At 44.0% G+C, this 27,338-nt stretch overlaps 1 protein-coding gene across 2 annotated transcripts; it reads right to left on the reverse strand.

The window, feature by feature from the left end:
• Positions 1 to 5,229: 5,229 nt before the first annotated feature.
• Positions 5,230 to 27,338, reverse strand: CKMT2 (creatine kinase, mitochondrial 2 (sarcomeric)). 2 transcript variants are annotated; one of them, XM_012664510.1, is made up of 10 exons: positions 27,256 to 27,338; positions 17,631 to 17,803; positions 16,076 to 16,274; positions 14,605 to 14,700; positions 13,918 to 14,139; positions 12,022 to 12,107; positions 10,967 to 11,090; positions 10,202 to 10,336; positions 8,876 to 9,001; positions 5,230 to 5,490 (listed from the first exon to the last, which is right to left on the reverse strand). In XM_012664510.1, the coding sequence occupies exons 2-10, from the start codon at positions 17,780 to 17,782 to the stop codon at positions 5,371 to 5,373; spliced, it is 1,260 nt and encodes a 419-aa protein (XP_012519964.1). In that variant the 5' UTR covers positions 17,783 to 17,803; positions 27,256 to 27,338; the 3' UTR covers positions 5,230 to 5,370. The 2 variants fall into 2 exon arrangements, with proteins under 2 accessions (XP_012519964.1, XP_012519965.1); XM_012664511.1 differs by having other exon boundaries at positions 27,252 to 27,302.

Consider the following 27,338-nt stretch of genomic DNA (forward strand, 5'->3'; position numbering starts at 1 on the left):
TCCCCAGTTATTCCTCCTCAATGTAACTATGGATATAGTTGACTTTCCACAAATACTGTCATGTATTGCACTTATCTCAATGATAAGAAATGATATTTTTCTCGTTCATTTCTGGTTTATTAATGACTTCAAGGGTTTTTTTCAGAAGATTAATTTTCCCTTCCCACACTGTTAAAATAGGATCAGTTTTCCTTAAAAGTCATGGAAGGAGGGAGTTGTACTTCTATGGTGGAATGTGTTCCTAACAGACTCACTCTCCTGCATATAAAAAATACAAACTCCAATTAAATTTTTAAAAATTGGCCGGGCACGGTGGCTCACGCCTGTAATCCTAGCACTCTGGGAGGCCGAGGCGGGCAGATTGTTTGAGCTCAGGAGTTCGAAACCAGCCTGAGCAAGAGCGAGACCCCGTCTCTACTAAAAATAGAAAGAAATTAATCGGACAACTAAAAATATACAGAAAAAATTAGCCAGGCATGGTGGCACATGTCTGTAGTCCCAGCTACTCGGGAGGCTGAGGCAGGAGGATGGCTTGAGCCCAGGAGTTTGAAGTTGCTTTGAGCTAGGATGATGCCAGGGCACTCACTCTAGCCCAGGCAACAAAGTGAGACTCTGTCTCAAAAAAAAAAAAAATTATATAAGAATTCTGGAGATTGAACTAAAGTAGGCAGATTTTGGAGGATATTCAAATCTTTGAGGACGAGATCGTACAGTGTACATTTTGAATTTTGTAGCATTGGCTTTCATGGGCCACAGACATGGTACGACATGGAATAGCTAAGACTCCAATACAGAACCCACCACTTTTGTGGCCTAGTGAACTAGGAGATGGAGGCTGAGGCAATCATAGCCATGTTCTAGAGGAGAGAGAGCCAGAGAAGTGGAGGTCCTAATTCTTTGGATAAACTCTGCTGAAATCTTTGCTTGGTCAACACATGAATCAAGCAGCTTCAAACCAATTAACAGCTGAGGCTTAAAGAACTTAACTGTGTTTTGAACTGCCAGCCATTGCAGAGGAGACTGAAGTTTGAGTCTAATCAAGGTAATTGCCTATTAAAAACATCAGTCATTCTTAGAGGACTACAATCAAACCCAGATTCTATGAAATATAACATTCACAATGCTCAGGATACAATCCAAAATTACTTGACATACAATGAACTAAGAAAATATGACAAGAAAAAAGACAATCAACACAGGTTTACCCAGAGATGACCAAAATGACCCAGAGATATAACACAAGACAAGCAGCTATTCTAACTGTGCTCAATGAATAAAAGATGTTTACAATGAATGAAAAATGAAATATCTCAGCAGAGAAATGGAATATATATTTAAAAAAAGAACCAAGTGTAAACTTGAGAAATGAAAGATACAATATCTGAAATTTAAAAATCATTGGTTGAAGTCAGTAGCAGAATAGGACAGAGGAAAGAATTAAATAACTTAAAGATAGAATAGAAATGATCCAATCTAAAGAAGAGAGAGAAAAATGATTGAATAAACTGAAAAGAGAAAAAAATTTATAAAAAATAGACAGACATTCAAGGTCCTGTGGAACAATACCAAAAGGTCTAATATAGCTAATTAGAGTCCCAGAAAGAAAAGATATAGGGAACGAGGAAGAAAAAGCATTTGAAGAAATAATGGCCAAAAACTTTCCAAACTGGTAAAAGACATAAATCAACATACTCAAGAAGCTCAGTGAACTTCAAATAGGTGTAAATGTGAAAAAAGTTACCTACACACATTATAGACAAACTGCTAAAAAATACTGTAAGCAGACAGAGAAAAATGACACATTACATATGTATAGAAGAACAATTATTTGCAAAACCATGAACTTTTCATCAAAAAATATGGAGATCAGAAGACAATGGAACAAAATATTTAAAGGATTAAAGAGGAACAAAAAAGAAGGAAGGAGAGAATTTAATGTTTATTGAGCCAGTTAATTAAGTCTGTGTTTTCCAAAGTGAATTTTGTCCCATTAATATGTTTTGAAATCAATTTAGTGGATTATAATCAGAATTTTTTAAAACTGGAAGAAAATAAGATAGTCTAGAATAGAAAAATATCAGAGCGCATTTTAAATAGGGTAAATTTTGTTACATGAGACTTTATTTGGATTATACATACATTCACTTGCACTTTCATATATGTGCATACTGGGTTCTAATGCAAAATATATTTCTTCCCATAGGTTACAGTAAAAGAAAAAAATGTAAGTCACTGCCTTAGATTATTTAATCATCGTAAAACTTTGTAAGGCAGGAATTATCTCCATTTTACGAATGAAACCAATACATTATTAAGTTAAATAATTTGCCTATGGTCATATAGCTGGTTAATGGCTGAACCTGAATTTAATGTAAATCTTTTGATCTCAAAACAGCTTCTTTTGGCTGATTTCAAAACATTCAGACATGCTCTTGTGTCATGTTTGGCATGAGGGAAGAATAGCTCAGTCTCCATAAGCAGACTTATTGTGGCAGCCCAGCAGTCAAGAGGACTCTTATTTCTCCTTCCCTCATGGAAGAAGCCAGAATGATTTGCCTCAGATACAAGGAATATAGCAAATTTTAAAAGGCCTGTGACTCAAAACTATGCTCTGTTCATCATTCCTTGATGGAATATTGATTGAACTAGACCTTAGTAAACAGGAACTATTTGCATGCTGTGTCTACTTTGGAAGATATGGTATGCAATTAGAATTTTAATTAATAGTTAAAATTCCCTTTATCTCTTCCAATGGACTCATCTTTCACATAAAAGATCTTTTATTTTCACTGTAACTTTGCCAATGTGCTTGTCTTCTTGTAGCAAAATTAAAACTTATCGCAACTTTACAAACAGGATCATATCACTCAAATGCTTGGCAATGCTTGAGGAGAAAGGATATTCTTGTATCCAAGTTAAGTGCTGTTACATAATCTGAAAATTGTATGAAGAGCTGTCAGGAAAGGATAGTTGATGAATATGGAGGATTTCAAAGAAAAGCAAGGTGGCAGATCGAATGTTTAGGAATCCATTGTAGACTTGATTTAAATGACCGTCTTTAGTTACAAATATTTTGTTTTTAAAGGATAAAGTTGCACACGAGTACATTCCTGATAACACACTAAAGGTCAAATAGCCTTACAAATCAAGAATTTCAAAGGTAGATAATTTAAAGATTAAGTACTAAAAATTTATGAGCAAGCCAATATTGAATGCAAATATCAGTGTGGTTAATGATGAATTAAAACTAATAGTTAAGGGTGAGAAATGAATTAGATAAGAATGCAGCAACAGAAAAAGAGAGATGTTATCTGGAATTCTCTGTATCTTAGATATTCAGTTAATTCTTCACATTGATGATGTTGCTGGAGATGCTGTAGTATAGATTATAAGGCTTGCTTTCTTATATGAGTAGCCATATATTTTATGACAATGCTTGTTTTTCAACTTTTCTAAAAAGATGAAATATTGGTGTATGTGCCTATCTGGTCTTTTTTCAGCTCATTTATGTGTATGTTTCTGTAGCTGTACAAACTTGCCTTCATTTACCGTTCAGTTCATAAGACTTTTAAGAAGAGGGACCATCAATCCTGTTGGCTTGACCTAAAGGATGCTGTTAAGGGATATTCAGAGATAGATTATTATAATATTATAATAGTGATTTATTTCTATTATTCATTCAGCAAATACATAGCACTTAATATGTATTGAGAAATTCTAAGTGAATTTTTCAAATATTAATTAATTTTACGTTCCCAGCCTATGAGATAGGGATAATCATTGTTCTCATTTCATACAGAGGAAGCTGAGGAGCCTAGAGATGAAGTCGCCCGATGTCATATAGCAGGAGAGTCGGGAATTCTACTCCAGGAGTGTGTCTGTAGAGTCAATGTGCTGACCATGACACCCTTTCTCTCTCTGTGCTGAAGAATGTCAGCCGCTGTGTGAGGCTGTGATCCCTCCTTTGTCTTCAGGCATTGGTTGGTGGCACAGCCCTTCACCCCATCCCCTTCAGGGCACCCTGTGTGATATCCCGAATTATACTGGTATGGTTTCCTCTTCTGAATTTCTACCACATAAAAATTTGTCACTCAAAAGTTAGAGTAGTGCCTGTTAGCACCAACATAATTGTATTCTTTTCATACTTTATTTTTCTCAATATAGCAGGAGGGAAGACAAATGCTTACATCATAGCACCGATTTATTTTAACTCCAGCACTTAACAGTGCTCACTTACTATAGAATGCAGAACTCGATCTCATTTCTGTTGTTCCAACTAGCAATATCTGTCTTTTGTGTGTGGAGCAGTTTCATAACTGGTTACATAATTGGCTCCCACCTCTTCTGTCATGTCCCTTCAGGTTGCAGACGTCACAGGATGGATGGAAAATAACAAGATTCAAAATAAGGATCTGCGTGCTGAAGGAAGAATTCAGCTTTCAAATTATGCTAAAAACATTTTCAGTATTTCAGACATCAAATTTTGAATTGTTTCTGAGAGACTAAACATACAAATGGACAATGACTAAACCATGTATGACAGAGGGGTCTCACCCACAACCTCTAAAGCAACTAGTCCAGGAAGCCAAACCACAACCTATGTAACTATGAGTCCAGGATGGTCGGGACTTGGTCAATGACTGCCAACCTCCCTAATTTCTGCCCATGCTTCCGACTCAGAACCAACCACATAAAGCCAAATATGCTTCCCAAACTAATCCCATAGGACATCCCACTTCTAGTTAACCTGCCTCCAACTTCCCTGTGCCTGCAACCCCAATCAGAGCAGACCTGAAGCCTCCCCTTTCCTTCACCATAAAGCTTTCCCAAGCCTTGGCCTGCCTTTGAGTCTCTGCCAAATGCAAGTGATGGTTGGTGGCTGACTCACTTGCTAGAGCAAACTCTGAATAAATAAATAGCCTCTGTTTGTCTTCATTTGTGTAGTCTTTATTTCCACACAAGAGAAATAGTCTCCTCTTGCTGGACTTCCCAGAAAATTGTTTATTATATTAGTTCCTCACTAATGGTGTCCATCAGGGATTTGTTAAAGGGTTGACTGTGTTTAACCTCTAGATAATCAGAGGGTTATCTAGATGTGCATGTAAGTGGTCTAACAAGTGTTAGTTTAATCACTGCCTTAAAGTATTTTTGCCTATTTCGTTACTTGTAATTGGATGTGTTTGCTCTTCTTAGTATTACTTAAAAATCAGAGAAACAAACCAAAGATATTTAGGGAGAGTTTTATTGTAAAGATAGGCAAGAGCCTACAATTTTACATTTTTCCAAGTCTACAAAAACTCTCAGAGTAGAGACTTCTTTCTGTCTGTCATACCAGCAGACAGATTATTTATAAATTGGGAAAGGGAAAGTTCACTTTCTGCTAAACTGAGGCAGAGGTGGTGGCACCTTAATATCTTGGCCTTTCTCCAACTTCTTTTCACAATCCACCAGGTAATTGACTCCATCGATGACTATCTGCACAAGCTCAACCTTTGATAGTGAAAAAGATGAATGATTAATTTGAGTACAAGACACCTGCAGGGCACTGAGCAGCAGGACCAACACTGGAATAAATGAGAACTGGCCACTTAGATGGACTTTGGAACCATTTCTTCCTTCTCACCATTTCCCTAAGCGGCTGTGGAAGGAGAGTTGTCTGGAGGTCCTTCTCAGAGATGGAAGGCAGAGATATCACAAGGGTTTCTCTCCATCTCTCCTTGATTAAGATGGGGTTATTACCCTGTATGTCAAGCTTTTTTATATTTGAAAAACATTAGTTTGCATCTCACTTTTTTTCCCATCAATGTCTGCTATAAAATGTCAGCATTTGTTTAAAAGTAAGACACCACAATGACAAAAGTAAGACACCCTTGTATTGTTCTTTGGCCTGCATCTGATTTCTGACCTGCCACAGCTACCTATCTGAGCACTATGATACCTGATCAGATATCATCATTTACACAGTGGGTATCTTTCTGAAAAATTGCTTAAAGTCAAATGTTTGGCAACTAAATCATGTTTGCACTGTGCCAGGCAAGTTTATTAACTAAAGGAAACTTGGCAAATTATATTAAACTTTCTAAAATTCCTGATTTTTAAAAAATATGTTAGAACTTTGGTTTCCAAATATTTTTTTTTCTTAAACCACAGCACATCTACCTATGATTTGTGTCCCCTGGGATCGCCTCCCAAAGAAATTACTTGCACTGTTCCTAAGGAGACCCAGATGAAGGTAGTAAGCATTAGTTAATCCCAGACAGCCCTAAAACACACGATACAACTCATGAATGAGCAGGAAGGACAGAAGGAATCATCGAGTGTTAGACCTTAGACATGACAGAGTCTAGTTCCATCCCCATCTCTTTTTGTGCATAAGGAAACTGAGGCCCTGAGAGAGGGTTGAACCAGAAAGCCAGTCACTACTAATTAAGAAAACACATATTTTCTCCTTATCCAATTGGTCCATCCCAGTGTCGGTGAGAGTGTGGTGAGATGGGTCTCTCATTCACTGCCAGTGGGACTGTATCTTGGTAGAAATCTTCTGGTAGAAAATTTGGTCATAAACAGCACCCCCTGATTTTTAACCCAGGATTCCTTTCCTAGAAATATATTCTAACCGAGTATCCCAAGAATGGAAAAACAAGCACCACATGTACTCACCATCAAATTGGTATTAACTGATCAACACATAAGTGCACATATAAGAATAACATCTATTGGATGTCGGGCAAGGGGGAGGGGAGAAGAGGGGACGGGTATATGCATACACAAAGAGTGCAATGCACACCAAGGGATGGACACACTTGAAACTCGGACTTGGGGCAAGGAGGGGGAGCAAGGGCAACATACATAACCTAAACATCTGTACCCCCATAATATGCTGAAATTAAAAAAAAAAAGAAATATATTCTAACTGAATAAATCTGAGTTGTGATTAAAGTTATATATAGAGAGGGTCAAACAAAATATCAAATAATCAGGAAAACATTAAACAGATAATAGACTATCTTTACTATGCTGTCATTAAAAATCATGTTTTTGAAGAATATTTAATATTGTGGGGAAATGCTCATGATATACTACATTGGGAAAAAATTGTGTTATAATACGAAATATGTGTTATAATAACAATGTTTTTAAAAGTTTTTTGAATGATTATAAAAAAGAATGGAGTGCAATTTAGAATAATATTCACAATGGTTATCAGGATTGTTGGGCTAAATGGGTGGTGTTTTAAAAAATATTCTTTGGGGGCAGGTGTGGTGGCTCACATCTGTAATCCTAGCACTCTGGGAGGCCGAGGTGAGAGGATCACTTGAGCCCAGGAGTTTGAGGTTGCAGTGAGCTCTGATGATACCACTTGCACTCTACTCAGTGACAGAGTGAGACTCTGTCTCAAAGAAAATTAAAAAAAAATGCTCTTTGGCATTTTTCTAGCTTTTATATTGATTGCCTATTAATTTACAGTTAGACTTAAAATTTTTTAAAGCACTAACTACCTTGCTTTCCAGTAATAAACATCTAGTTAATATTAGACTTCAACAGGGCTAGGCACCCAGATTTTCTTTATTCACTATATCACACTTATACAGTCAACTTTAGAAGTTGTATTTACAGCCACTTCTTCCTCAAGTACCTTCCTTACCAGAGCTGGGAGCGCACAAGCTGATTTAATTGTTTTGAGTGTTTTCTCCTTTCTTTTTCCTCAGTTTATTGGTAGGGGTATCAATAGGTAGTGAAATATTCAAAAACTAGCAAGGAAGAAGAGAGAGCTTTGATAACCCACAGATTTAATAACCAGCATTGAATTATTAAGTGTTTTGTTATGAGAAGAAGAGGCTTTTAAATTAATGATAGGCATGATGTGTTCAATGTGACCACATCCAGATAAGTTGGTATAACTTAGCATGCTCAGTATTTGCTTAGTATTCAGCTGTATACTCCTCAAGTGTGTTTTTATGCCTAATCTAATTCATCACTTCAGACCTACACATTGTCTATGAATCTTATTCATCTTAGGTATTCATAGAATCTGAAGGATGAGCATAATCGCATGATCTTTTTTTTTTTTTTTTCTGGAGACAGGGTCTTGCTCTGTCACCCAGGCTAAAGCTCACCCACAGCAACCTCAAATTCCCAAGCTCAGGCAATCCTCCTGCCTCAGCCTCCACAGTAGCTGGGACTACAGGTGCACCACACCCAGCTGGTTTTTATTTTTTATAGAGACAGAGTCTTACTATGTTGCCCAAGCTGGCCTCGAACTCCTGGCCTCAAGTGATCCTCCTGCCTCAGCCTCCCAAAGTGCTGGGATTATAGAAGTGAGCCACTGTGCCTAGCCTTAGCACAATCTTATCTATTCCTAGTGCATACCTTATTTGTCTTTTTTAGCCCTAAAAATAAAAGGTTAAAAACTATCAAGTATCTAGAAATGCCAAAGTGAAGATGATAGTACGTAGCCTTCACCAAAGGAAATTCAGAATCAAGAGAAAATTCTCCTATTTTACCATCCTCAGAGGGATAGAACACATTTCTGACTTTCTAGTGAGAAAATACTGCTGTTCCTTTAGCATAATAGAGCTCCTGTCTGCTGAAGATTGCTGGAATAGATCTCAGTGACAGGTTGGTGACAACTTTCCCGTTGTGAATTCCTTTACTTGCCTAAAAATTCTCAGATTACACTGTGTTTACCTTTGTGCAGTTATTTCCCATGGAACAATAATACTACAATGAAAAGCTAACATGACTCAAGACTCCATGGGGGAAGAAGAGGTCTTGAATTTTTTGGAAAAAATAAGACTGTTTGGGCTACTTCTCTATTTCCTCTTTGTCTTATGCTGAGTTTGTCAGATTACGTTAGGAGAGTAAGAGATGTTACCTCCGATCGACCAATTCGATCTATGTTGGAAATATCGTACACGTCTGCCACTGCTGCAGTGTCCACACCGCCTGTGCCGCGTTTTTGGAGTCTTAGGTTCTCCAGGATCTTAGAGAAGCGTGGATCCTAGGACAAGGGATAACACTTAGTATCACAATAAGCAAAACTGATTCACCATCATTGGCACATCCACTTAGAAAAGGCATATAATGGGAGATTATAACAGTTAACATTTATAAAGCATTTATTTACCATGTACCAGGCCACCGCGTTGGAACTTTTAAGCCTTAAAACAACCCACTGAAGTAGGCATTGCTTTCACTCCCATTTCAGAGATGAGGAAACTGAGGCTTAGAGGAATTAACTTGCCAAAAGTCACACAGCTAGAAGGTAGCAGAGCTGGAATTGAACCTGGGTAGTATGACTCCAACCTTGTGTTCTTAACTTCTATACCCTTCTTTTGACATCTAGAGGCCAGCTTTCATGTGTTTATTATTCATTTATGTAACATTTGTCATTGTATCAACAACATCATGAAGTTAAATCACTTCAAATAACTTTCTTAACATCGAAATTTTAAATAACAAAAATTTTCATGTTATTCTTTGTTTTTTTGGCAGGAAGCACATTTTCTAAAATTGTTTTAAAGTATTTGATTCACTTGGTGTGCTGCGGCAGAAACTACTAGTAGCCCAAGAGAATCTATTTCCTCTTCTTCCAGCGTTGGACCACTGACTGAAGTTCCTGCCGATGGAATGAACAGAGGTGATGTGTGCCACTTCCAGGCCCAGACTTTAAATCTTTGTATGGACACACCTGCATGCTCTCTCCCCTTCCCACCAACTGGAATATGGGGCCTGACTGTGACCATAGAAATGGGGACAACTCAGCATCACCTGGAAACTAGTTAGAAATGCCAATTCTGCAAGTGGGCCCCAGTGATCTGTGTTTTAACAAGCCCTCCAGGTGATTCTCCTGGAAGCTCAAGTTTGAGAACTACTTGCACTAAGAGAGACAGAGAAAAGAGATGGCAGGAACCTCAGGGAGCAGAGCAGAACTGCCCGCCTACCTATCCTGATTGTTACATGAGGGAGAATTTAAAGGTCTTATTCTTGAAGCCACCATCCCTTTCTCACAGCCCCTTAACCTTTTATCCTAATACAAATGTCTTTTGAGGCAAACTTACCCCTCTCTTTGCATTTTTCTATTATAGGTGAGAAAGTAAGGGTTAAGGAATGGGCAGAGATGTTTTATCCCTCCACAAAGCAGCCACATCCAAGTTGATCCTGGAGGGACCCAACGGGGCTGCTGGTCAGAAAACATTACCTTGCTGAGCTTTGGGATCTTAACGTGGACGCCAGCTCGTAATCCTGTTCCGAGGTTCGAAGGGCAGGTCAGAATGTAGCCTAGGCGCTCATTCCACATGAACTCCCAGCCTCGTTCTTGGATTAACCGTTCTACCTACAAGTAGAACAACAGTGAACAAATGGCAGAGTTCTCAAATATCCATTCATTCAGCACATCCCCAACACCAGGGAGAGACATGTATACCCTATGTTTGGCATGAATGAAATTTAGATAAATTTACAGTACTCCTTTAATGGAAAATGATACCTCTTCTATCAAAATATTAAAGTGATCCAACTAAATTAAATGAACCATGTAAAGCACTGAACACAGTACCTAGCAAATACTAAGCACTCAATAAATGTTAGTTGGTGGTATTATTATTCACGCCAAGACGGTAAAAGAATATAGGAAGTCTCATCAGGAATGTCTGTGGTCAGGTTACATCTTATATCGTCTCCATCCTTAGAACAGCCAAGAGCAATATTAAAGAAATCATAAAATAAGTAATGATCCACAGACTTTCCCAAGCCATTGTGGAATGGAGAGGAAAGTACAGGAGCTTTCTAATAAGAGAAAATCAGCTATCTTCTGAAGCTTTACCCTGGAAGTTCCACTCCAAAATAATGCTTTGATCTCTAGAAAAAAATTAGCTCTATTTTGAAAGTTACCATTGTCTCTTCCTTCTGGACAGAAAAATATTTTATTTTAATGAATATTCAGAAACCTCTGATAACATCTTACTTCTTTTAGTCCACGACAGAATCGCTCGAATACACGTTTCATATTGCCTCCTTTTTCCATGGAGATTACTCTGGTGTGGTCTTCCTCATTTATCCAGATGAGAAATGTCTTATCATAATTATGCCTAATGAAGAGAGAAATATGGTGTTGAGTGTTTATAGCATTTGTTTCAACACGTGAAAACTCCCATTACCTCCCTAGCTTGATTGCTTCATTTCACCTTCATTTCTTAGATGGCCCTAACCACTTAATTGTGCCTAAACAAGTGCCACAAAATAATATTACTTTGATAGAATGAATAATAAGACTGACTCCAACCCTTAAAGATGTCACATTTTTGCCCAACAAGAATATAAACCCCTTAGTTCCTCAGACTAGGATGACAATAATTCAACTATGATAACACTTGGTTGGCTTTGACGCTAACCAGAGTATTTTGTCTCCTGACATATTCAACCAAAATCTTGTGCTTATATAAAAAAAGCATTTGCCTGCAGCTTAAGATGTTTGACATACACAAGATTTCACATATGTCTGTTATATAGATCTTGCCTATCCACCCCAACTGAGCAGCTGCTCATTTCGGTTCCTTCAGGTACACTCATATAATAACCTACTGAGGTATAGGAGTCAAAGTGGACTGAGGACTGCTGGCCAAGATAAAATATGTATACACTAGATATTCATTCTTCCTTTTAGGGTTTTTCTTAAATCCTCAATACTTGTTTTTCATTTTTTGTTCTTTTGTTTTAATGTCATTCATGAAACAGATTCTCTGTGAGGTCAAATAATATGAAGCTAATTTTTTCTTAAAAAGGTAGTCTTTTTTCTCATGCATAATTCATGCAAACCAGCCCACATTCCTACATGTCTTAGACACACCACAATACTTAGGTATATATACACATACACATAAACACACACAAAATTTCCAAATAGTCTATCTTCTCCATGTAGCTCAAGCCGGGCATGCTGTCAACCGCAGTTCACAACAACTTCAGGTTAGGACAAGCAGGCGATCCGAAAGAGCAAATGTAAAAATGCTACATCCATACCAGATTCCTCTGGCATCTGGCCAGTCACGGGCCATCCCAGCACATGTTAGTAAAGGGGACACTGGCTTATCAAACAGAAAGTGGTCCTGTAGGCCAAATGGGACAAAGCAGAGAGGAGAGACTGATGAGATCAGGCATGACTGCAAGTGCCAGGTAACCAAGTTCCAACTCACTTACAATTGCTGAGGTCTCTTAGGCAGTGGTTCTCAGCCTTTGCTGCCCACTATCATAACCTGGGAGCTTTAAAAAATGCTGATGTCCAGTTCCCATCCCTGAGAGATTCTGACTTAATTGTTATGGAGTATGGTCTGGGCATTGGGATTTTTAAAAGCTCTTCAGGTGATTATAGCATGCAGCTAAGACTGAAAACCACTGGCTTAGTCCAGATGGAAATGCTCACTACAGCACTCTGGAGTGTGTCTGCAACACCAACACCAACTCCAGGCAATGGCAGAGGAGCAATGAATGAGGGTGCCATTCTGAAAAGTCTCTTCTACACAGCCACCATTCTCTATGTTTCTAGCATTATTGGCTCATTTATTATTATAATTTCTTTCATTGAAAAGTATTAGAGTTGTATAATAATGACCCATAAGTAAAAATAGCTACCATTAATTTAATGCTATGTGCCAGACTCTATGCTATGTGCTTTTAATTTATTCCTTTAATCCTCACAACAACTCTATGAAGTGTGATTATTCTATTTTGTAAGTGAAGAAAATTGAGATTCAGAGAGGTAAGACAACCTATCTAATATCACATTGCTAGGAAGTCACAGAGCCTAGATTCAAACCTAGATCTCTGTGACTCCCAAGACTGTGTCTTTAACCGCTTCAATATACTATGCCACACATCAGAATCAGTGTCAAGAGACCGATATTTTACTTGCTGTGTATACACTACTCACACTTGCATAGCTATGTACATACTCTATAATGAGACATACAGATAACATAGAGTCAAATATGATTACACTGAAGTAAGAAATCAAATGGATATGGGGAGAGGAGTCCTACAGTCTCTAAGAACTGGGAGAGATCAGAGATTTGAGCTGGGAGAGGATTGTGAACTTTCACTGCCTGGAAAGCGGCAGGTCCCCTAATCAGGAAACCAGAGTGGCTACTTGAGGTGCAGGTGGGCTTGTTCTGTAACGGGGCAAAGGAATGGTTGGCCCAGTGGCCACAGACCAGGAGATCGAGGCCCATAGACCATCTAGCTGGCCTGTCTGGTTTGGAAATGGAGCACATACGACATTTGCATCTTTTGAAATGACGGAATTTTGTTTTTGCTTTTCTTTGGAGTTTAGTTAAAAGTTTTAACTAAAACACCATCCAGTTTTAGCTGTGCTGAGGGGAAAATAAGTAAGGGACTTGGGTTTTGTCTACCCTAGTGCCAGAGAGAAGCCGTGGAAGACAGACACAGCAGAGGCAGCAGGAATCAGCTCCAGGAGTCAGGGTAGGCCTTGCACGTGGAGCTTCCCTTCTACCTTTTCCTAGCTTCCAGGATGTTCTTTGGGTGGGGCAGTGCAGACTATCTGCCAAGCACAGACAGGATGTCCACACCTAACTGTTCCCATTTTTCAACAAGCAAGGGGACCCTCCATTCATCTTCACCCCATATCCCCAGCCCACCAACTCCCCATTGGAGTTTCCTATGCAGATGCTATCCATACAATATTTCCGTGGTTTGACAAGTGCAATTTAAAGCCTCATCTTCCTTCCTTATACTGAACAGGTAGAAGCCCCAGACCTGGCCCAGCCCTCAGCAGAGCCGCAGGGACGGAGCCAGCAAGCTTCCGGCCAGGGCTGAGGGTGGGGCTGAGCTGGAGGCGGGGCCTTCCCGCGCGGTCCTGGCTCTCCGTCCAGCCCCTCCCCGGCAGCCCCACCGGCCACTCACGTCGATGAGCCGTTGCTGGTCCTGCTCCGTCATCTCCGACAGCTTGTAGTAGCGGCCGGCCAGGTCCCCCTTGAGGCCCTCCAGGGCGGTGATGGCCACGTTCTCCACCTCCCTCCGCTCGGCCCGCGTGCAGGCGGGCGGCAGGCTCAGCCCGCGGATGCTGCGGCCCGTGCGCACCCGAGACGACAGCACGTAGCGCTCGTCGAACTGCCCGTGGGTGACCTGCCAGCAAAGCGTGTGGTCACTGCGGCCTGCCACGGCCGCAGCGGGTTCCGATGCACCGGCCTGCGCTTTCCCCCGGGACGTGTGCACGACTGCACACGCCGCATGTGGGACGCAGTCGGGAACTCTTGGGGCAGGGGCCTGAGGTCAGTAAAGGGCAGAGCTGTTTTCCACAATGCGGTCTGGGAGCCTTTACCCTCACTAGGCGGTTTGCGATGGAAAAAGGAGTGGCTGTAGGAAACGCTTAAAGTTCTTAGTGACCACCTCTACCCTCATGGTATTTATTAAGGAAAACAAACACTTTGGGATCTTCCTAACCTTTGTGGCCCTCAAGGAAGTAGGCTGTGCCTGAGCAGTTCCAGAGCTTTCAAGGGGCATCGGGCCCAGGGCGGGGAACCCCGCTCTCCAGGTGTCCTCGCCGGGGCTCTGGAGCACTGGAGGGTAGAGAGGGAGGCTGGCGCCTACCTTGGACGCGTCCAGATCCGTTGGGTGCTTCATCACCCTGGGGTCATAGCCGTTGTGCCTTAGTTTGATGACGGGGTCAAAAAGGTCAGCAAACACCTGCGGGAGCGAAGATATTTCTGTTTCCTGTTTAATTGGTTCACCTACTATTAAAAGGTCTTTCCAATCACTTGTCCCTTTTTATCTTAAGGGCCAAGTTGATGCCCTCCTTCTCTGAGATTCTCAGTGCTACCATGCAGGAAATGGGTGTGAGAATGGATTGGTGGATAATAACAACAAGCTTCCACCAAAGAAAACCTTTAGAGGAACCTTGCCCCTTGAGAGAGGGCAGGGCCACTGAACTCTGTCATCTTAACCTCCTCCCTAGTGATTCTGCCAAGCTCACTACCATCAGACTAAGAAAAATTTGTGGTTAAGAATTCGAGGGGTTTCCTATAAGTTTTTGCTTTTGTGGGATAAAAGCAGCTACCATATAAGAGGCTAAGCAGTTTTGTGCTCAAAAGAGAAGCTCAGATTCTAAAGTTTAAGCAACATTAAATTCATGGAAAACCTGACTGCACCAGAAGAACACTGCAGCAGGTAGGGCAAAGCAGGGACCTCTCACCCTGTCAGGACCTTCCCCAGCCCAAAGGGTCTTGTGCAAAATCTATTCTAAAAACAACACAAAACAACTTCAGGTATATCCTTTATAAAAGAGCATTAAGAGAAGTTGTAACAGAGCACCCTGCAGTCTCTGGGAGCTGTGGAAAATGGGGAGGGAGCCAGCTCTAGTTTGGTCCCAAACCAGACCCAGAGCTGTATATAAATGAGCTGCCAGTCTTGTTTATTGAAAATGGCTCCCTCTCTTCTCTCCATGGCTACCTTCCGGGGGAACTGCCTTCAGCTCCCTGCAACAGAAGTGTACGAAGAGGGTGGACCTGAGGGAGGAGGGCTGCATGATGGAGAGGCTGCTCTGCAGAGAGGGGTGCATGGTGGCTGAGCTCTGCTAGTACCAGATCATCTTGTGCTTCTACACCAAGGATGAGGATGCTGAGATCATGGCATTTGTCCAAGAGACTTAGTCTGGGCTACAGTGGCTGTCTAATCAGTAACAGGAAGAGAATTCCTAAACTTAAGGCACACGGAACCCTCTTCCCAACCCACACCCATATAAAACTCAGCCACAAATGCACCTGCCCCTAACATCTTATTGGTGAATACATAACATCTGATTTTTTTTTTCTGTGCCAACTTATCCCTTTGGCAGGCTCAGAGAGCTCTGTCATGCAACTCATTCCTCCACGGAGAGGGATAATAGAGCTGCAGCAAAAGAAGCTTTGTCCCTGAGAAGCTGTAGACCTCATTGTTCCAGAAAGCATTCCAGATGGTTCTGCTGGAGCTGGCTTCCACAGAGAAGAGGACTTGGGGACTGTGCACTTCCACCATCCCAGCACCCCTACCTCCCCACTGCGGAATCAACAGCCCATAGTTTTACCTCATAGGACTCCTCGTCCCCAGCCACCATGCCCACAGTCTTTATGAAGGGGTGGCCAGGGTTGTCCACTCCTGTCTGGATGCACTGGTCCAGGGTGTAGCCGTTTGGCGTCACCTTGTTGCGGAGCTTGGCGTAGATGGCAGGGGTGAGGCACTCGGCCATGCAGTTGTTGTGCTTGCGCAGGTCGGGGTAGTCTGCGCTGTGCGGGGAGCAGAGGGGCGTTCAGCCACAGCCCCCGCGGGGAGCGGCCCAGGGGAGGACTGGGTCTCTGCCCATCCTTCCACCAGGGTCTCTTCAGTCAGCGTGCACAGGACACTCGGCTAGAGCTGCCTGGCGGTCTTAACTTAAGTGAGACAGGCTTAGAGAAAGTAGTCCCAGTGAGGTGCCCGAGAAAGGGATAAGGATCCCAGGATGCTTGCTGTGGCCGCCCGCAGACTGTGGCTCACGGATAGAGGAGACAGGGTGAGGTGAACAGAATTAGCGAATCAATTGAGATCCTATGCAGACTTCCTCCCCGCCACCCCGAAACCCAGAAGCTCTGGTAAAACTTTAAGGAGAGCCATATTGTGGTCCTTTAGGTCCCCGGTGCAGAGGCTAGAAACGCTGCAGGTGGAACTACATAGAAATTCATTTATTTCTCTGTCCTTTGCCTGTAACTCAAGCTCCCCCAGAGGAGGGGCTTTGGCTGTTTTTTTGAGAACAGTGCCTGATTATTGAAATAGGCGTTCAGTAAAAATCTGTTGGAATAATAAAAAATCAAATGGAGTACTGGCTTACCCTGGGGTATGCATTGGTTGAAGAATAGGGGACTCAGGACCACCGCAGGCTCAAACACAGTGATCTCACCTCAGGAATTCCTGATACCCTCAGACACCCTCATTTCCACAAGAGACAGTAAGTGTCTCTGAGAAGCACCTCAGGGTTTTCCTTGTCTCTCATGTGCACCTGTGTGTATGGAACCCGTGACGTTGGCACACCACTCAAACTCTGCTCCGCCCGTGTGTCTCACCCACGGCAAGGTTCCAAGGGCTGAGAAAATATGTCTATTTTCATCCCCTCATGCCACTCCTCCACTTCCCATCTGCAGTGTCCTTTAAAGCTGATACTTAAAATCAGCACCATGACATCACATTTTCCCGAAGGTGGTGGAGTGGTGAGAGAGACAGGGGTCTGGAATCAGGGGGCCTAGATTTGCGTTTGGCTGCATCAGCTGTGTGAACTTGGGCACGACTTAATTTTTCTAAGCCTCCATTTCATAACAAAAGGATGCTACGATGAATAACAGATAGTCCATGTAAAGTGCTTAGCACACATAAAAGTGCTCAACAAATGTCAACTATCGCTATTATTACTGTTCGACTGGACTGCAAGCTCTGGGCAGGAATGGTGATGCTGTACTTCCTTGTATTTGCCCCGGGTTGTGGGGCTTAAAGAGTCTCAGTTTGACTTGGTCATCCTCAAAGGCAAAAGGAAGGACGCTTGTTGACAGTTTCCAGCAGGGGAAAGCATGTTTCTGGCTGGCATTGGAAGTTCTGTTGAAGCCAAGAGGCCTTACCTGGGGGGAAATAGCTTGTGCTGCTCCCGGGAGTCAGCACACACCTTCTGCCGGTTCAGCAGGTACCCGGTGGTCAGGGCACCGGTGCCCATGGTAGCAAACAGCAGAGAAGCACTGCGGCCAGTTAGCAACTTAGAGAAGGTACTGGCCATCGTTGCCTCTTGGATGAGTGTCTGGAAAGCAAAGAAACTGGATTAGAAATCTTCAAAGGACGACCCGGAACCACAGCATAGAGATCAAAAGATAAGAGAAAGAACTGCAGGAACTGTAGCCCTCTTTTGGTGTGTTTCGTTTTTCTATTTCTTCCCCTTCCCCCCTCCCCCTTTTTCATACTGCTTGGGAAAATTTGGATAGTTTTAGACATTGTTAATGTCTAAACTACCTGAAATACATGCCATTTTCTCCAGTAATATGATATAAAAAAATAAACAAAAACAGTGAATTTCTACTTCCAGCTGTTTGACAGACCAGTGATCCTTTGGAGTCTGCCACTGTACAACAACTGGACCCTGAATAGGATGGATTTCTGGGCTTCTAAGAGGTACAGGAAATCTCTGAGGCCCACCCTCCCACTCCTCTCACCCAAAATGAGCTCTGTATGAGAGCTCAGAGTAATAAGCTAGGGGCTTGGGTTACCTTGAGGGTGGATGCCTATCTGAGCACTAAGGTCAAGGTGGCAGCAATGGGGGTTGGGGCCTGAGTCTGGGACTCCCCCATTGAACTAGGACCTTTGAAAGGGGCTAAAGTGGCCCTAAGGCAGCAGACTCCCATCCCCTAGCTCCCAGCAGAAGCAGGTTTCTCAGATTAGGCCCTGGATTCCTACAGATTGACATTAAATGACAAACTCCCAGTCAGAGATCACTAAGCACATAAGGAAGTACAATGAATGAGAGTCAACAGAAGAAATAGATTTAGACCTCCAATGACTGAAGATACTGCAGTTGCCAAACAAGAATGTAAATTAGCTCTAGATAGAATGTTTAAAGAACTAAGTGTTGGAGGCCGGGTGTGGTGGCTCACGCCTGTAATCCTAGCACTCTGGGAGGCCGAGGCGGGAGGATTGCTTGAGCTCAGGAGTTCGAGACCAGCCTGAGCAAGAGCAAGACCCCGTCTCTACTAAAAATAGAAAGAAATTGGCTGGAAAACTAAAAATGTATAGAAAAAATTAGTCGGGCTTGGTGGCGCGTGCCTGTAGTCCCAGCCACTTGAGAGGCTGAGGCAGGAGGATCGCTTGAGCCCAGGAGTTTGAGGTTGCTGTGAGCTAGGCTGATGCCATGGCACTCTAGCCCGGGCAACAGAGTGAGACTCTGTCTCAAAAAAAAAAAAAAACTAAGTGTTGGAATCATATTTATGAGCAAGCAACAAGAGACTATTGAGAATGACCAAGCTGCCAGGCACGATGGCTCATGCCTACAATCCCAGCAATTTGGGAGGCTGATGGGGGAGGATCAGGTGAGGCCAGGAGTTTGAGACCAGCGTGGGCAATATAGAGAGGCCATTTCTACAAAAAATAAAAAAATTAACAGGGTGTGGTGGCACATGCCTGTACTCCCAGCTACTCCGGAGGTTGAGGCAGGAGGATTGCCTGAGCCTAGGAATGCAAGGTGGCAGTGAGCTATGATTATGCCACTGCACTCCAGCTTGGGTGACAGAGCAAGACCCTGTCTTCAAACAAAACAAAACAGAAAAAGAAAACAAAAACCAACCAGACTTGAAAGAGAACCAAACTGAACTACTGGATATGACACAACTGAATATAGAATAAATGAACTGGAAAATCTATCGTAAGAAATTACTCAGAATGTAGCACAGAGAAATATGAAAATAGAAAACATGAGATATAAGAGAGCTGATGGATAGAATGTCAAAGTCAAATACACATCTAATTGAAATCCCAGACAGAAAGAATAGAGGAAACAGAGAAGTCATAATTAATGAGAAGTGGCTGAGACTTTTCCAGAACTGATGAAAGACAAGAATCCATGACTCAAGAGGCACAACATCACTCAAGCAAACTAAAAAGAAATTGACACGTAGACAAATAATAGTGAAACTGTAGGATATCGGTGACAAAGAAAACACAGTTCATCAGGAACGACATCAGTTGATTTTTCAAAAATGAGGCCAGAGAAATCATACTTTTAGAAGCAATAATTATCAACATAGAATTAACAATCTAGTCTAACCATCTTTCAAAAATGAAGAGTGAGAAAAACAAATGCAGATAAAGAAAAGATCAATAACAAAGGAACTACTAAATATATATTTGAGAAAGAAAGGCAATGACAGCAGAAGGACACCCTGAAATGCAGACGATGGATTAAAATGTGTAAATCCAAATAAGTATTTATATAATTATCAACAAGTGTTGAAAATCAGGATAAACACACCCATGCAGATACCCTGCAGAAGGGCAAATGAGCCCCACAGTGTCACCAAGCAGGGAGCTGTATAACGTGGGTCTTTGAGTGGAGAACAAAGGAGCAGGTAGCTCTCAGTACTCTCTCACTATTTGGTCTCCATGATGCCTAAATAAGGAAGTATGGATTTCCTTAACATTTGGAAGGCTCCAGGATGCAGCTGCAAGATGCTCCAAGCTTAGGTGGATCAGTTGCTTCAAAGAACTTGGGTTGATGTTTATGGCAGTGGATGAAAACCTGGGCCACCCAGTGAAGGAAAAACTCCTGATAAGGTGAATCATCACCTGGAAGTCTCCACTAAACTTGAAGGTCTCAACTAAGAGCATCAAAGACCTTGAAAACATTTAATAAGTTGTTTTTCTACGTTATCCCAGGAAATCAGATTATTAGACAGTTTTTCTTCTGTGCTAATGTCTGCAAACAACTCTTTCAATCCTAACAACAGCATATATTACTAAAAACAGACAAAATGAAATGATCATTTCTTGACGGTGTCCTGGGGACTTGTAGTAACCCAACATTAATCTCGTCACTTATACTTTTTTGTCCCCTACTAGGTTGTAGTCAGTATCCTTCCAAGAATAGGTGAGGGCTCTTCAAAGAGTTGCACCAATGCTTCCTGGCTCTTGTGTGTGGCAGGCAATACTAACATACATCCTTTGGGCTGTCTCATCTGCTGACACATCTTCGAATCCACTTTCTGAGCAGAGAGGCAATACTGTCACTCTGAGATTTACTGTAGAACTCACCAAAGTAAAAGAAGCTTTGCCCAAATTCTTTCCAGGCAATACGTGCCTTAAAGTAATCCAGGAAGGACCTGGTCTCCTTAAGCTAACAGGAAGTGCATTCATTTCTGAGGCTGACCCAAATGTCTTGATCTTTATTTTTCTTTCCTTAAATTGCCTGTGCACTGCTATGTGTCCATACCTGAGTCTGTTTGAGAAGATAAGTCTTAAGAAGCAGAGTCAGGAGAAAGGGGAGGGAATGGTCTCCATGCATAGCCCAACACAACTGGTAGTCATGAAAGGTCTTCCTTCCTATGAAGGCAATGTGGGGGTGGATGTCTGGCTCAAAATATTAATGTTTGAGATGTCACCATATTCATATTTTAGTTTTTGGAAATAATATTCAATTACTTCTAAGAGTTCCAGCATTGGCCAGGCACGGTGGCTCATACCTGTAATCCTAGCATTCTGGGAGGCCAAGGTGGGAGGATCACTTGAGCCTCAGGAGTTGGAGACCAGCCTGAGCAAGAGCGAGACCCTGTCTCTACTAAAAGTAGAAAAAATTAGCCGGGCATGGTGGCACATGCCTGTAGTCCCACCTACTCAGGAGGCTGAGGCAGGAGGATCACTTGAGCCCAGGAGTTTGAGGTTGCTGTGAGCTAGGCTGACGCCACTGCACTTGCCCGGGCAACAGAGTGAGACTCTGTCTCAAAAAAAAAAAAAAAAAAAATAGAGAGTTCCAGCATTGCACTGATGTCTGAGCAATAATGGACGATTCATGCCAGTGACCCTGGGGAGGCATTGGTTGTAGCCAGCAACACAGTCCTGGAACTGAAATTCTCAAGTAATCCCTGCTCCCTTGCAGAGAATTGACACAGACTTCAACTTTTGATGAAGCAAAGAATTCCTGCCTCCTTGACTCTGTTTTACTCTCCTCAAGACACACAGAGACATTGAATTTCACTATCAAGGTCCCAATTGATAAACTTGGGTGTGAGATTGAAACAAGGGTCTTGTTGTACAGTCTGGTGATCTGGAAATGGCTGTTCCATGCTCTCCAAGGCCCCAGAGCCAGGCTTGCAATGAAACCACGTTCTCTCATGACTAAGCTAAATCTCTATTACATATTAAAGTTAGTCTTTAAAAAGCTGCACAGGCAGAAAGTTGCTTTTCCCTGTTACCTGGCAGGCCCCAAGTATTACATAAGCATTATCTGTGGCTCAGGCACTGCTCAGAAGAGGCTTGACTGGTTATTTGCACACATGATAACATGTGGCATAAATAAGTAAAGCTGGGAAGATGTTTGTATGTAAGAGGTAATCTGTGCCCACCAACAGTCAGTATTTGGCTTTGCCTAGTTTCCAAACATGGTTTTATAAGTCAGTATATCTTGTGAAACCATTGGGACAAAAGCTTGGAGCAAAAAGAAATCTGAGGCTCACTTGTGAAGCTTTTAAAATTTTTTTGATTCCTCTCATTCTTGAGCATTATCATAACTTACTGAACTGTTCTGTTCAGAGATCACTCGGGAGAGGAGATGAGGGGGCCAGAGCAGCTGTGGTGTTTATCCCTGGGATAAAAGCTTCAGCATCCAGACACCCTCACTGTGGGCTCCACTCCTGTAGCCAGGGGGTTTGCAAACAGCAGGAGCATTTCACATACATCTTGCAGAAAGCACATATCTGCTTCCTAAAATGTTTCTCTTTAGAGATGTTCGTTGCTGGCTGATCTGGCCTACCCTTTGGCACATGGTGGGCAGTTAGGACCATGGCAGGCAGATGCTGGTCCACCAGGACTCTTCTCCCAGGGAACCCCGCCTGCTGGACATGACAAGGCTGAGAGCAGCTGGCCTCTAAACCTCTCTGCCTTCCGTGTTCCTTCCCACCACCCCCTCAGCTCTCTGACTGGCCCTGTTCTCTGGCCTCACCCCCCACCCCACTGTGCCCACTCGGTTGGCACCTGCTCTTTCACAAGGATCCCAGGAAGCCTCAGGTCAGTTAGGGTCTCAGCTTGGCTTCCAACCCCAGCAGGAAGCATGGAATTCATTCATCAGTGAGTCTTTACTGAGAGCCTGCTACGTGCCAGGTACTGTGCGAAGTGATATGCGAATCAGTAAAAGAAACACAGTCCCATCCTTTGGGGTCTTCTAATTTTACTTTGGGAGATGGTCAAGAAAACAAATAAGCAAAATCATGATAGGTGGGGATGAGACAAAGAAGGACATTTGCAGGATGTGCTGGCTTCTTTCAAAGTCTCCATGAGACCTAGAGAGGAGGCCTGGCCCTGGGGCCTCTGGTTTCTGCCCAGCTCCACCATGGACACTGCTGCAAACAGTGGTGATGTCGTACCCTGAGCATCTCCCCATGTTCTTTTCAACTTCAAGAGAAGCTGCTCTTGGGCCTTCCATGTGTGTCTTATCCACACAAGTAATAGTTTCCTTAGGAGGAAAGGAGGAACAAGCGGACAGCCTGCTGTACCAGGCACACTCTATGCTGTTGCCCCATTTCGTAGATGAAGACAGATACTCCTCTATGAAGTTAATGACTCGCCCAGGGCCACATGCTAGTGAGTGACAGAGGTGCAGTTTGAACGCACACCTGTGTGACTGCGTCCTGCTGTCAAAGCCCATGGCAGCTGTGTGTTGTGAAAAAGCTTCCCAAGCACAGGCGACTGCCAAGCCCAGCTGGGTTTGGGAACCCTGCGTGTTACCACCTGAGCCTCAGCAGATCCTTCTCTATAATGGGCACGACGAGACCTCTCCAGGGGGTGCTGTGGGGATGAAGGCACAGGTTGCAGTAGGCGTTGAATAAATGTAAGTCCCCTCCCCTAACGGCCCTGAGGCTATGGGATCACCATCGCCCCCTCCCCAGGCTACAGCCGATTACCCCAGCCAGCACTCGTCTGCCCCTTCCCTGAATGCTTTTCAATTTTAGCTCACATTTTTACCATTTAAAGTGTTTCATTTGTTTTACTTTGTCATTTCTCTGAGGACCAGACTTTATTTCAGAAGGTGCTTATCACATACTTTCAGATCTACTGATCAGCCTCTGAAAACCAATCAGAAAATGGATTTGACCACCTGGGCCCCCCGGTTCTTCTTCCAAGCCCCACCCTCACAACGCGTCTCCAGTGAATTCTGGCTTCACCAGCAGGTCCCCCACTTGCCCACCTCTGACTTTTGCTTGGGTGTTTCCTTCTACCTGGAATATCCTTTCCATCCTTGCACACTGGGTCAAAACTTCCTGTCTTTTTTTTTAACTAACATTTACTGAGCTGCTGTCATGAGTCCCACATCATTCTAGGGGCCTTGCAAACATTACCTTCAGTCTTTGCAACAATCCTGTCAAGTAGGCATTATCGTGTGGATGGGGAAACTGAGGCTCGAGAGAAGTGAAGTGACCTGCTCCAGGTCTCCACGCCAGTACGTTGGTAGAGCTGGTTGAACCCGGGCTTGTGTTTAGCCCTGGATTCAGGTTCCTTGTGGACCCCAGCACCTCACACGCTGCCCTGCACTGACCGGCAACTGGAGGGAAACCCTGCCTTGCTGCTTAGGACTTGTGGAGCCACCGGCCACTTAACTCAGTTAAACCCCCAAGACAGCAGCTCCTAGGCACAGGATTGTCACCTGAGAGCATATGACTCCTCCCAGAGTCCCAGAATATAACCAGCCTGTTCTCCTTCCGTGTCCTTCCCTGCTGAAGTAGCACGCATGCCAGGGATATTTCTGCCCGCTCCACTCTGACACTAGGTGCCCAACGTGCCTGCCAAGCCATGCAGGGGTGCTGGGCCAGCCGGCATCTCTCTCAGGTTTTCTCTCCCCTTCCCTCCTTTCTCCTCCTGCACATGTGGGGATTTCAGGAGGTGAGGAGGAAGGTAGTATCTAGCTCCACCCCATCGAAGCTATCTGCCTCAGTTTCCCTACCCTGGAACATCTCTATGGCTCCTGCTTTGAAAAGCATTGCTCACAGCATCTGGGCTAAAATTGGGCTGAACACCTGGGCTCCAAGCCAGGGAGATTTTGTGGGGGGCTCAAGAGCCCTGGCAGAGCCAAAGGCAGCACTATCCTGTTTACTCTTACACTGCCTTCTCTATTAAAATACAAGGACAACCACATGAAGCCCGCGAGAGCTGCACATCTTTGTCCCAGGCAGGCATACGGGGAGTCTGGGTCCTGGTCTAAGGGTCTTCCCTGGTTCCGTGACATCTTGGAATGTGGAGGCCTCAGGTTCTGTCACTACCTCAAGCCTCAGCCTCCTGGTTGTCCTGAGCACCTGGGTGGGGACCGCATGTGCTTTTCTGCTGCCTCAGAGTTATTTCTGGGCCAGCTGTTCGTGGCATCCATGTGTCTGAGCTCCTCGGCCAGAAGGCAGGTGGAAAGCTGGGGGGAGGACCACGTGTCAGCTTTCCACCCAGAGAGTCACCCCAAAACAGAGGACGTTTGGGGGGTTGGACCAGCTCCACAGAACTCTCTGAACAAATTCCCAGGACAACAGTCTCCTAGGCCACCAGCAAATGGCTGTCCCCTCCCTGTTTATGAGAGCAAAGGGTTCACGTTACCTCACGACCACTGAGTACACGGGCAAAGCTAATGGGCACCCCTGGGCATTTCTGTTCCACTCAGCAAGCAGAGAGTCATAGGCAGGAGATGTTTAGAGTCCTACCCTGTAAGACAGAGGCCTTTCCTAGGCCTCCTTGTGATGAAGATGGGACCAGACTTGTCTCTCAAAGGTATTAATAATAAATTGTTGTCAAGAAAATAGGAAACTAGGAGCCGTCTAGTCATTTAAACTGCTGTGAAGGAGTGGGTTGCCCTCCTCCCTGCCCAAGGGAAGGAGTCTCTGAGGCTTCCCAGGCAGGGGTGGGTGTGACCCCAGCAGTCACCTTCGGGCCTGGTCTCTGCGGGGTCCCGGGCTCAGTGGGCAGGAGCTCCCAGAATGCTCGACACAGGCCCCGCGTGGTTTCCTCTGGGGAGACACTGGATCCTGCTCTAGGCTGTGGCAGACATGAAGACCCAGGGGCTCTGAGCAGGGGGCAAACTCTGTCTCAGAATCAGTCCCCCTCTTGTCTCTGAAAGGCCTAGACTCCCCTTTCCATACCCCACCTCCCAGCCCAGTTTCCTGAACCTTCCTCAGCTGCCCTGTTAGGAGAAGTGACCTGGCTTATGGCACGTTCTCTAAGGCTGCGGTGTGATCGTGGAGCCGGCAGAGTCCGTGGGGTGCATGTGGCACTCACGTGCTTTACTGGGACAGTGCCTTGACCCGCAGACCGACCGCAAAGTCTGAGGTCTTTGGAAAAGGCAGTGCAGGCGGTGAAGTGCTGGGGCAGCGGAATACAGCCCAGCTCCTCCTAGCAGAGCCCGCCCGTCAGGAAGGCCTCTTGCCACGTTCTGGTGGTGGCCGTGTTCTCCTGGTGGTGGCCGTGTTCTCCTCCATGAGAGGAGCGAGAGAACAGACCAAGGACGTGAGTTCAGGAACACACAAAGTGTGAGTGCCACAGACAGGAAAAGCAGCCCTTCTGGAAAAGGCACACACCAGATTAACGAGCTTATCCTTGCCATGAAGGCACTAACTGCCACCCCCCTGATTCCAGCGGACACCGTGAGGGTCACAGAGCCTGGCAGTGCTTTCCAGATGTCTAAAGGGCAACACTGAGGATGCCAATGGGCTTTGGTCTGTTTGGCAAATGTCACTCTCTGCTCATTCAAAGCATTTGAAGGCAGAGATGCCACCCGCTCAAGAACAGGGCTGGTATAACCTCTGAGAGCCAAGCAAGCAAGCTATTATAGCAGGGAACAGGCCTTTGCCATGGATGAAACACATTGCGGCCAATTCTGCAGCTTTTTCTTTTGACTTCCAGTGGGGAGGGGAACCATTACTTGGCCCATTATCCATGTATTAGTGATTTAAAAAACGAATCTCTAACAATATTCACCAGTTTAAATTGGGTCCAGCTATTCGAGCTTATTAGTAATTAGCTCCTTTTGAGGAACTTAAAATTTTAATTTTCTAGTTAGTTCACTCCAAGTCGCTATTTGCACCTCTTTTGATGCTGCCAAGGAAAAACATTCCCAGAAATGAGTGGATGAGGCTCTGCATATCTCAAGGGAAAGAAATTTAAAGTTTAAAGTTGTCCAAAAGTTAGTGTCAAAATTCAGCATTTAGATTTCTTTTTTCCATCAAGAAAAGTCCCTGACTCACTATCAAAAAGAAGGTCTGCAAGCAGGGTGCTCATGTTTCTGGCCTCTTGGACTAAGCTGTCCCCACCTGCGTGAAGGAGGAGTGGGGAGCTTCAGCTAAGGGTGGACACTCTGCTGGCTTCTTTATCGAGTCACCATTACTTCCTCACGTGCATGCAGTGCCCATGGTCCTGTACGTGGTCCCCGTCTGCAGCCCCGCGTCCACTCCTCCAGGGCCCCTCACACTGGCCCTAGCAGTGCCTCCTCCTTGCAGGAATAAAGCAGAATTTCACGGACCCACTGACCTTGAAGCCGGAGTGTCCCACGTCCTGCTGCACACACACAGCCAAGAAGTATAACAGGAGCTGGCAGGGCCGGCCCTTGAAAA

This window comes from Propithecus coquereli, unplaced genomic scaffold (genome assembly GCF_000956105.1).
Source record: "Propithecus coquereli isolate 6110/MARCELLA unplaced genomic scaffold, Pcoq_1.0 Scaffold9, whole genome shotgun sequence".
NCBI lineage: Eukaryota > Metazoa > Chordata > Mammalia > Primates > Indriidae > Propithecus > Propithecus coquereli.

What these genes read in the sequence shown, in the direction of transcription:
- CKMT2 (XM_012664510.1), bottom strand. Translation starts at nt 17,782, where the DNA reads ATGGCCAGTACCTTCTCTAAGTTGCTAACTGGCCGCAGTGCTTCTCTG. An exon ending in CACAAGCTATTTCCCCCCAG is followed by an intron (nt 16,275 to 17,630) that starts GTAAGGCCTCTT and finishes CTCCCCGCACAG; the next exon opens with CGCAGACTACCCCGACCTGC. An exon ending in CCAGATGCCAGAGGAATCTG is followed by an intron (nt 11,091 to 12,021) that starts GTATGGATGTAG and finishes TCTCTTCATTAG; the next exon opens with GCATAATTATGATAAGACAT.